At 54.4% G+C, this 10,745-nt stretch overlaps 1 protein-coding gene across 1 annotated transcript; it reads left to right on the forward strand.

Moving 5' to 3' along the window:
* Positions 1 to 5: 5 nt before the first annotated feature.
* ZDHHC9 (zinc finger, DHHC-type containing 9) lies at positions 6 to 10,737 on the forward strand (the record flags this gene model as incomplete). Its single annotated transcript, XM_009073188.1, has 9 exons — positions 6 to 133; positions 7,003 to 7,163; positions 7,707 to 7,865; positions 8,719 to 8,856; positions 9,010 to 9,058; positions 9,337 to 9,439; positions 9,580 to 9,683; positions 9,798 to 9,960; positions 10,684 to 10,737. Coding segments are annotated over 9 exons (1,059 nt in total), but the record flags the coding sequence as incomplete, so codon positions are not given.
* Positions 10,738 to 10,745: the final 8 nt, after the last annotated feature.

Here is a 10,745-nt window from a genome sequence, read left to right on the forward strand (position 1 = left end):
GGAAATGGGAGAAGCTGCCGGGCAGGAACACCTTCTGCTGCGATGGCCGCATCATGATGGCCCGGCAGAAGGGCATCTTCTATCTGACGCTGTTCCTCATCCTCGGCACCTGCGCCCTCTTCTTCGCCTTCGAGTGAGTTCCGGGGATCCCGCGGGACGGGCACGGGACTGGGCACGGGGTGGAGAGGGAAGGGAGCCTGGCATGGAGCAGCCTGGCAGGGAGGAGCCCGGCACAGTGTGGCTCTCTCTCTCCAGACATGCCTTCTTACCCTTGAGCCCGGAGGTTTTGGAAAGGTTGGGCCCAACCAGACCTTGCCCCTGGCTCTGCCCAGGTTGTGACACTGGCCCTTACCAGGTCACCTTTCCCTGTGTGCAGACCCTTCAGGGTGATGCTGACACTCTGTCCCCGTGGGTCACCCTCCCCTGTGTCTGGGACTTGGCAGTCTCTCATCTTGGCATGCTTCCCACCCTGGGATAATTGGGGTGCAAGGACACTGCTGCTGCAGCCCCAGGGCTCACCCTGTGTCTCTGCCCGTATGGGGATGTGCAGCCCCTGGGTCAGCCCCACTGGGGAGGTGACCTGGCTGGAGAATGACAGAAAGAGTAAGATTGGTGGCTCCAGGGCTCAGGCAAGTCCAACCTGCCTGTGCTGCCCCCAGCCAGAGACCCCTCAGCTGGAGCCACGGTGTTTGGGAAGGGCCTGGCCAGCCTTTAGATAAGCTCAGCTGCATTAAGACCTGCAGCCAAAACCTTGGATCCTGCCAAAAGAGAGGGACCTGCCCCCTCCTCTCAGCTCTCCCTGGGAGCTGGGCTGGCCTTAGACTAATCCTACAATCAAAAAAACAAACAAAAAGGAAAAGACTGGTTTGCCCGAGCTCAGACACTGTGGGAGGGGGCAGGACACCCCTGTTGCCTGGTTTGAGGATGAGCTTGGATTAGCTAAACAACTGCAAAACTTTGTTTTGCATCGGCATGTTTGTGTTGTGGGGCAGGCAAAGGGCTGAGATGGTGTTGAGCAACACAGCAGCTCGTTAAGCCATGAAAAGCAGGCGGAAGGAGCTGCTTGCTGGCTAAGCCCTGGCTATTCCTGCAGATCCATAAAGCCCTTGGCCCAGATGCTGGCTTCCTCGGCATCTTCCCCAGGCCAGGGAACTTGTCTCCACATCCCCTGGCTCCAGCGTGGCTCTTCCTAGCTTCTAGCTCAAATTATCCCTGGTTCTGTCTAAATTCAGAGGTACCAAGTGACACCAGTCTTGGTTTGTTGTTTGGAATTTTTTCCCATCTGAAAAATGGGACTGAGCCTTCCTACCTTGCAGACAGAAGTAATAGGTGTTGCTGCTCCAGAAACACTGATTGCTGCTCCAAAAACACTTATTTGAGGGATAATTGCTCTGGCTCCCTGTGGATCCTGTCCATAGCAGGAGAGTGAACCACATCCCACTCTGCTGTGGTTTCCCTTGCCAGCTTCTGACGTGGTTGCACTGGGCAGAGTGAGCCGTGGCTGTTTTCCAGCCCTAGGCCATGTTGGCAACGCAATGGTTAGTCAGCAATGTGACTGGAAATTCCTCGAGAAGCCCCTTTCCATGGTCTGGGAGGCAGAGGCCTGTGGAGGGGTCGATTGCACTGAGACATCCAGGACGTGCCTGGAGCTGGAGGGAGGGCTCTGCGAGAGCAGTGCTGCTGGGAGCAGAATCACCTCTGAATTTTAGTGGAATCATCTGAGGTGTGCTGGGAAAAGTTTGGAAAACCCCCAAATACCCATTTGATTCCCTCAGTGCCAAACACGTCAGTGTCTTCTCTTTGACAGAGATGAGAGTGTTTTGAACTTGTCTAGGGATTTTTGAATTTGGGATGGGGATGAAATGTTGCCTTCCCAATGGGAAAACACTCCCCAAGGTCTCTGTTTCACTGACCAGGCTGAGATGAGCAGCTTGACAACTCGGGAATCCTGCACACTGTCTGTGCTCTTGGAGAAGGGTCTTAGCCTATCTGTTGTCCATTTGTCTGAGCTTTTGGCATATTTGCATGGAAATTCCTGGTTTCTTCCTTAAAGTTCGTGCTTCAGAGGAGCAAGCCGGGTGTTCGGGTCTGGTTCGGAGCGCGGCAGGCGGCGGTGGGCGGAGGAGCCCTTACCCTCGCTGCCCGCTCACTGCAGGGCTGCCCGTGCCGTGATGCCTGTTCCATTCAGCTGAATCACTTGCGCAGTCACACCTTGTGTGAACGCGGCTCTGAGGTGCCTGGAGCCAGGATCCGTCTGGCTGCTCGCCCTGTGCCGGGCCGGGCTTGATCCCTGCGCTCTGGGCTGCGCTGGCTCCGGTTACAGCCGAGGCCGGTGGGTTCTGGCACCCACGTCAGGGGATAAGCCGCCACCGTTCCTCGCTGGCAGGGTCTGCCCAGCCCTGCTCCTCGGCTTGCGGCTGTGTTTTCCTCTGAGTATCTCCGGTGCCGGCGGCTGCTCCGCGGTGTCTGCAGGCGAGTGTGCTGAGCCACCTCAGCCCTGTGGGTGGGAATGTCTGTGTTTTGATCCCCCAGACCGCAGTGCTGTGCTCTGGGACCGGGTAAGTCTCTCCATCCGGGAGCGAACGGGACCCTGAAGCTGGCAGAGCTCAGCGCTGTACCTGGGATCCGGCTCCTCCCTCCGAGATAAGGCAGAGGGACGGAGCTGTGCTGGCTCCCGGGAAGGGCTCTGCAGTGACCGGAGTTCTCTGCCCAAGGGCACCTCGCCGCCACGTCGGCAGGGAGCAGCTCCCACTGCTCAGGGCTGGCTCTCACAGAGTCTGAGACCTGTGTTTAACTGGGTCTGCTCCGTAACGTGTCCTATGAAATTCTGCTTCACATCCTCTTGGCATTATTTCAGACTCCTAATGGTACGTCAGCCCTGCGGTAGGGCACTTAGCTGCTAACTTTGCCTGTGGTGTTCGAGCATGGGGAGAAGCCCAGGTAAAGCACTTGTGAAATCCCTTTGGGAAAGAGGGTGATGGGATGCAGCATCCTCACTCAGGCTGGGAGTTCCCTTTGCAGTTTGCCAGCCTGTCTCATGCTCTCCTGAAGTGAGTTCCCCTTCAGCTCCCTGTTCATCTGAAGGGAATGGGATTTCTTCTGTCTCCAGCTTTTCAGCACAGAACTTGATGTCTGTACATGTCAGAGGAACAATGATGCCAGCTCCATGTGGGAAGGGGCTGCTGTTGGGTTTTTCAATGCCCAGTCATGTTTGTCACTTTGTTTTCCTACTTTCTTAGCTATGTTGAGATTAAAATATCTTTGTTTTCTGATGAGTTGAAAACACCTGCACTGCCCCTCATGTGACTTTATTGTTCTGTTCTGATTTCCAAACCCCAGAGACCTAAGACTGACAGAGGTGCCTCTATGCTGCTGTTACCTCTGGTTAGGTCTGTGCCAAAAGTTGTCAAAAACTTACACATGAGTTGATCAGTGCTTTTTAATCGCTGTAACTTCTCTCGATAGAGGTGAACTTGGTGTCCTGAGTTCAGCTCATTTTGCTCCTGTTTCTGCATCAAGTGGCTGCTCCCAGGGTTTGAATTGACCTTTTTCTCATAATGTGGGTTCCTTCTCAGGAGATGACTTCACCCTCCCTGCAGCCTGCATGTCCTCTGTGGCACCCCCATTCCCATGTGGATCTCAGGGTGATCTGCCTATGTGGAGATTTGATTTTTGTCCATGAAAAGAGCAATAACATTGGTGTAATGTATCTGTCTCCTGCTTCAGTCGCTGGCTGCATTGGTGGGGTCAGAAGCACGTGGTGTGTGCTGGCAGTTAATGTGGGTCTGTGTCAAGGGTTTCTGTGTCACTGCTGGCAGACAGGGAGAAGTTCCATGGAGAGCTCCAGCTCTGCCTAGGTGCTGCTGGGAAGGGCCCAGACACACATCATGGTGGTGCGGTGCTTACCCAGGTTTTGGAGCATACACTTCCGCGCTTACTGTGAGCGCAGCAGGTCCTGGACACTGTCCCAGGGCTGGGAGGTACAGATGGCTGAAGTGCTCTGATGAGGGTCAGGCATTTGGGAAAGATAGCGCTTTGCTGATGCTCAGGACAGGCACATGGTGTAGTTGTGCTGTAGTTTCGGGAAGTTAAACCAGTGATTTTCAGGTGAAAAGTGAGCGATACCGTGGACCTTGTGCCAACCCCCAGCAGGGCCCGCCCAGGAGATGTGCTGCCTGTGGCTGTGGCTGCAGTCGCTGGGGCTGGCATGGTGGCTTTCTCTTTCCTCCAGAGCTTTGCTTAATGTGCTGATTACAACAGACCTTCCCAAGTGGGCACAAAATAACCAGCCAAGCACCGTAACTCGTGGCACTTCCCAGCTGCTTCTCCCCCCACCCTCCCATTCCAATGATCTCTTTGTCAAGCTTTCCTGCCCCCAGCCCACCCCCCCATGATGATGAGTTGTGATAGTGCTGTTATTGTTCGCTTTTCAGTGACAAAACGCTCCAGAGCACAGATATGGCGCCAGGAGAGGGGAGCAGCATCCTCACATGCCAACAGTGCATCTCTGTTGGCTCTGAGCTTTCCCAAACAAAAGATCTTTAAGATGTCTGTTACTGAGGAGGGAAATAGTGCTGGAGATGAGGCACAGGCTGAGTATGTTAGCAAGTATCTGAGTACCGAGTCAGACCTTGTGTTGGTGGCCTTACCTATTGCTTTCCCTGCCATGGACACATTCCCTGAAAGTCGTCTTCCAAAGAGCGAGGCCCTGTCAGCATGGGGAGGGATGGGAGGTATGTGGTGGGTTCCACGTTAGGCCTTGGGATGCCGTTTCAGTGTTGTGGAGTCTTCTCTGGCTCACACACTTCTGCCTGACTACCTGGGGAAGCAGGAGGGCCCTGGCTCAGCTTTAACACAGTTCATGGATCCATATTTAAACCCACAATATGTTCATGTTGTCACCGCAGTTCCAAAAGCTGTCATGTCAGCTGGACAAGGGTCAGGCTGCAGCCCTTTGGCACAGGCAATGTCCAGCTTTTCAAGGAATAATCACAGAATCACTGAATCATTTAGGTTGGAAAAGACCTCCAAGGTCATCGACTCCAACCTTTGACTAATCACAACCTTGTCAACTAGAGCAGAGCACTAAGTGTCACGTCCAGTTGTTTCTTGAACACCACCAGGGATGGTGACTGCACCACCTCCCTGGCCAGCCCCTTCCAATGCCTGACCACCCTTTCAGTGAAGATATTCTTCCTGATGTCCAACCTGAACCTCCCCTGGCATAGCTTGAGGCTATGCCCTCTTGTCCTGTTGCTAGTTGCCTGGGGAAAGAGGCTGACCCACATATAAATCTATATTCCTTATTCCTAAACTCATATTCCTTTCCCAAATGGGCTCCAAGGTTTCTGTTTACTCACTGCCTGACCCGCAGCTCTCTCCCTGGACTTTGCCCTTGCAAAGGGAATGTAAAGTTATCTTGGGCTGCCTGAAGACAATAAGCTCGGCCCTCTGGGTCTTCGGCTGTGGGCAGGGCTTGGAACGGAGATGCTATTTTGGGGAACTGCAGAGTGTGCAGTGTCTGAAATTAAGGATGTTGGTTTAGGGGACAGGTCCTGTGCATTGCTGTAGACACTTGGTGTTGCAGCTGTGACCAAAGCGTGCTGTAGTGTCACTGTATAGCCCTTCTGTCCTCGTCGCACGTGGGGGACAGTTGCTGGAGTCAGGCAGTGGCCCAGTGAGCGTTCCTGCGGCAGGCCTGTGGAGCTTGGTGGTGCCAGCTGGAGCTGGAAATGGTATTGTGTTTGGGGAAGCTGTGGTGGGAATGCTGTCCAGAATTAAATAGTGCTGTGGAGGTTGTGGAAATGGTCTTGCTTGGAATAGCAGCACCGCCGGGGAGGATAATCCTCAGCTTCTCACCGCAGTAGCCTGACACTCCCATGGAGACTAGCTGTGGAACAGCAGGAGTCTGGGTTGGATCCACAAAGGGTAAGGGGTGGATAAAAAAAACCCAGGTGCCTGAATGCCTGAGTGCCAGCTGCATCTGTGGAAGCGATGTGTGCGAAGAGAGGTGATACGGGGCACAAGTGGTGGGATTTGGGTGGAGTTTCCCTTAAATCATAGGAAAACTCCATAGGAACTTAACTCCAACATAAGTGGAGTTTTCTGAAGGAATCAGGGTAAAATGTGTTTTCTTTCAGCCCTGTACATCTTTAAACCATGATTTCTGCCCAGGCCTCCTGCACAGCCTGTGCTGCAGCACCCATGAAGATGTGGCTGCAGGTGTCTAGGAGTGGCAGGGCTGCAGTGAGATGAGTCTTGTGCTCCCTTTGCACCTCCTGCATCAGCGGGATCAGCACCATACAGGACCTCGTTGGGCATTGCTGCATTTTTAGAGCAAAAAACGTTGTGCCGTGTTCCCTCTTGAGCTGGGGAAGTCTTGGAGCAGGAGCCGTTATGATTTATTTGGAGTTTTCCAGGCCCTCGCCTCAAAAAAGCCAAAGGAAGCCAGATGTCTTGTTGCATGGGAATGTTGTGCTTCCATGGGAGTCCATTCCTGAGAAGCACAGGATGCAGTTCATTCCCGTAATTTCTGTGGTACTGCAAGCTGCTGCCCTTTAGAGGCCAGGCGGAGATTCCCACTGTCCCCACGTGCTTTCATGCCTTCCGGCTCTCTCCGGTGGTGGTCCCTGACCAGGCCTCAAGTGCTTCACCCAGAGATCTGGCCCATCCCTTGGAAGTGGGGGTCCTCTGGGCAACGTCACTCCAGCTGCTTGGTTGCATTTCTGGCATTGCCCAAAACAGGAGCTGGAAACACAACAAATGCTGGGAAGTATCTGTGCCTGGCTGGTGGGGAGCACAGCAGTGCTGTGTTGGTGCCTGGTTGTTGGAGCTGCCCCAGGAGTGTTCCCCTGTGGTGGTGGGATCAGAAGGACGCGCTGAACAGCTTCTCTGCTCCAGATTTATCCAGTGCTCCTGAGCACCTGGGCTCTGATGCTGTGCCAGGCCCTCGGCCCATCACTGTCAGACTCTGACTCATCGCCTCCCACCCTGTCTCCGCAGGTGCCGGTACCTGGCTGTCCAGCTGTCCCCAGCCATCCCCGTGTTTGCAGCAGTCCTCTTCCTGTTTGCCATGGCCACACTCCTGCGGACAAGCTTCAGTGACCCTGGGGTGATCCCGAGGGCCCTGCCTGATGAGGCAGCCTTCATCGAGATGGAGATTGGTGAGTGCAGAGCGGCTGAGCTGGTGAGGGCTGGAAAAACCTCTACATGCCTGTTATATTTATAGGCTACAATCCCTGCAGAGCCTTTCTTCCCAGATGGACCTCCAAAAATGAGGATTGTCCCAGTCTGCTGGCTCATTCTGCTTGGCTGAGTCTCAAAAAGGCATCATGACTTACCTGTGTCCCTCTCTGCGAACCCTTTCACCTGCTGCTTTCTGTCCTGTAGCTGTGTACATATAAACCCAGTTTATTTCTGAGAAGGGGTGCAGGAAGCTTGGTGGGGTCCCCTTGATCTCAGGGATAGACAAGATTTGGTGGATGTAGGTGACACACCCCCAGCCCCCTCTGAACATGCCCATGAAAGCTCTGGCATCCCTTTTCCTGCCTCCAAGCTGCCATGTTGGCTCTGACCCGCACAGGCAGAGCTGCAGCCGCTGGCTCCGGAATGATCCCGCTGTTAGGAAAGGCAGGGAAGAGAATTGTTGTTCTAGACCTGTTATACTGTAGCAGCATGTCTGATCTGTGCTGGGTTCTTTCTGGCAGAGGCCACCAACGGGACTGTGCCACAGGGTCAGCGCCCACCCCCACGCATCAAGAACTTCCAGATCAACAACCAGATCGTGAAGCTGAAGTACTGCTACACATGTAAGATCTTCCGTCCGCCACGAGCCTCACACTGCAGCATCTGTGACAACTGCGTGGGTGAGTGCGGGGCTCGGGCCTGCTCCTGCCCCCTGGCTCCTCAGGGAGAGTGGGAGACCTGTGCCTGGACCCGTGCTGGGCATCTCCGGAGTGGTGGGGTGTCCAGATGGGGACAGGATGCCTTGTCTTATGCTGGAGGATCTTGAGATTTGCTCAGAAGCTGGAGCAAGGTGGTTCCTCTTTGCCAAGACTCTGCCACTAACTAATCTAACCAAGTCCAGCTGTCTGTGTACACGTGCAGCCTGTGTTCGAGTTCTGCTGGACTCTGGCCTTGCTGGGCTGGAGAGTTCCAGTGGAGAGTTGTGTCGTGGGTGACAGCAGCTCCATCAGGATGTGGACTGTGCCGTCCTGTGGAGTGCCCTGGTTGTTGTCCCTCTTCTGTGTGTATAGTCGGCTCATGTTCAGCATCCCTGCTCCAGGGAGAAATCCTGTCCTTATGGATCCTTTTCTTCCTCTGCAGATTCCCAGCCTTTGTGTGTTTATGCAGTTCCTTGAACCATCTTCTGCTTATTCTAGTAGATATATAGAGGGTTGGATAATAATTTGGGGACACCCAGGCCTTCATCTAACCCATGTGCTGCAGCTGTTGTACCCCAGGAAGACACATGAGGGGCCAAGCTGAGATTCTCTCTTAATGTGCAAAATGACTCATCATAAAATGATTTATGACTTTCCTGACCTGGCCTCCCCTCCTGGAAGGGAGCTGGGGTATGGGGCCCTGAGGGAACAGAGGATTGGACTTGAGAGTCCTTGTCATCCTGGGAGATTTTTGACTTGGGGGCACAGGAGCAAGGATCTGGAGGTGGGCAGGGCCACACTGGAGTGGTGCTGATCTCCATCTTGGCTTCCCTAGAGCGCTTCGACCATCACTGTCCCTGGGTGGGCAACTGCGTGGGGAAGAGGAACTACCGCTACTTCTACCTCTTCATCCTCTCACTCTCCCTCCTCACCATCTACATCTTCACCTTCAACATCGTCTACGTAGCACTGAGTGAGTCTGGCTGAAGAGCTGGATGGCTGGAAGGGTGGGAAGGGGGGGAGATATGGATAGTGGTGTGAAACCAGAGTGATGGAGTGGGAAAGGGAACCAGACTTGGTGGGATGTTCCAGATTAAAAAAATATCTCTCTCTCTTTGTATTGCAGAATCTCTGAAGATTGGTTTTCTGAACACGTTGAAGGAAACCCCAGGGACATATCCTTCCATGGTGCCAAGGGCTTGGCTTCTGCTTGGGGGTCAGTGGAAGCTGCATTTGAAGGGGCTGGAGTCTTGTTGCCCAGGCCTCTCTAAGGAGTCTTTCTGGGCATTTTCTCCCTCGATGACAAGCTGAGGAGCAGTTTTGTGGCTTTTGGGAGGAAGGTAAAACAGAAAACCTTGGCTAGGAGAGGAAGAGAAGTTGGTGTGCCTGGGGGTAGTGACACAGGTGGGCTGGGTCCACTTCCAGGCTCTTCCCAGTCCTTAACTGTTCTCACTGTACTGGAGGTGCTCATCTGTTTCTTCACGCTGTGGTCAGTGGTGGGGTTAACTGGGTTCCACACCTTCCTGGTGGCACTGAATCAGACAACCAACGAAGATGTAAGTAGAGTCTTCCTCGAAGCTGTCACTGTTTCTTGGCACGTCACAGCTGTGCACACCCTGCGGGCCAAGGCAGGGCACTGGGAGCTGGGGCAGGGTTTCCCTGGAGCAGACTTGAGCTTGTGCCCTGCCTATTGCAGATTAAGGGGTCCTGGACTGGGAAGAACCGCGTGCAGAATCCCTACAGCCATGGTAACATAGTGAAGAACTGCTGTGAGGTGCTTTGCGGGCCTCTGCCCCCCAGGTAAGCTCTTGAGGGGCAGCCCTGTCCTTTGTCTTCCACCAGCACTTCTCCTGCTGGGAAAAGAGGGGGGATTTCAGGAGGTGTGGGTCTCTGACACATGCCTTGTTCTTACAGTGTCCTGGACAGAAGGGGCATCCTGCAGCAGGAGGAGAGCACAGCTCAGGAGGGGCCGTGCCCACGAGGACCTGGCACACAGGAGCCCCTCACTGTGCAGGGCCCTGGGCAGGCTGAGGAGAGCAGTGCACAGCAGGATGGCAGCCTTCCTCCCCACAGTGCCGTGAGTGTCAGCTCGGGAGCAGGGAGTGCTCTGGGACAGTGAGAGAAAGCTGGGAGTGTGACTTGGTTGGGGCAAAACAACACTGGGCTGGTGATGAAAAGCCTGTTTGCTCTGACCCTGGAAACCTGCATCTCTTGGTTTCCTTGGATTTCCTCAAAAGGGGTCACAGCTAGATGGGGTTTTGGAGATCAGTCCTGCCATGAGCTGGCACCCATGGAGCTAGGAGGGGCTGGGGATGAGTGGGAGGTTGTAGGCATCTTCTTCTGGCACTGTGTGTGAGCTGCAGGGCTGTCCCTGGGAAGGCCCCTTGTGGGTGTGGGATCTCCGTCCTTGGAGAAAACTGTTACAGCCCCAAGCAGCCTGCTCTGTGTTTGAAATTAGCCCTGCTTTAAGGGCGTGGTTGGACTAGAGACCTCAGAAGTGCCCTTCCTACTTAAATTACTCCATGAACGTGGTGGGAAATGGCTGGGCCTCCTCCTGCTTGGGCATGAACTGCTGCTTCTCTGGTGGAAACAGACCAGAGTGCTTCTGCTGGAGCAGTCCAGTGCTTCAGCTCTTCCAAAGCAGCTGTTGTGCCTGTTGGGTTTCTCCCTTTTCCCAAGCTCAGCCGAGACCACCGTTGGTGGAGCTGGAGGCAGGATCAGGGCAGTGGGGCCTGTGTACTCAGACAGGTGTTCTGTACTGGGGTGTGTTCCTGCAGGTCACTGTGTCCTCTCTCCCCAGGTCCCTGCGCCGTGCCTGAGTGACGCTGAGATGCTGGAGGAGAAGCAGCGAACACCTGGGGA

Source organism: Acanthisitta chloris, unplaced genomic scaffold (assembly GCF_000695815.1).
Source record: "Acanthisitta chloris isolate BGI_N310 unplaced genomic scaffold, ASM69581v1 scaffold22914, whole genome shotgun sequence".
Lineage (NCBI taxonomy): Eukaryota > Metazoa > Chordata > Aves > Passeriformes > Acanthisittidae > Acanthisitta > Acanthisitta chloris.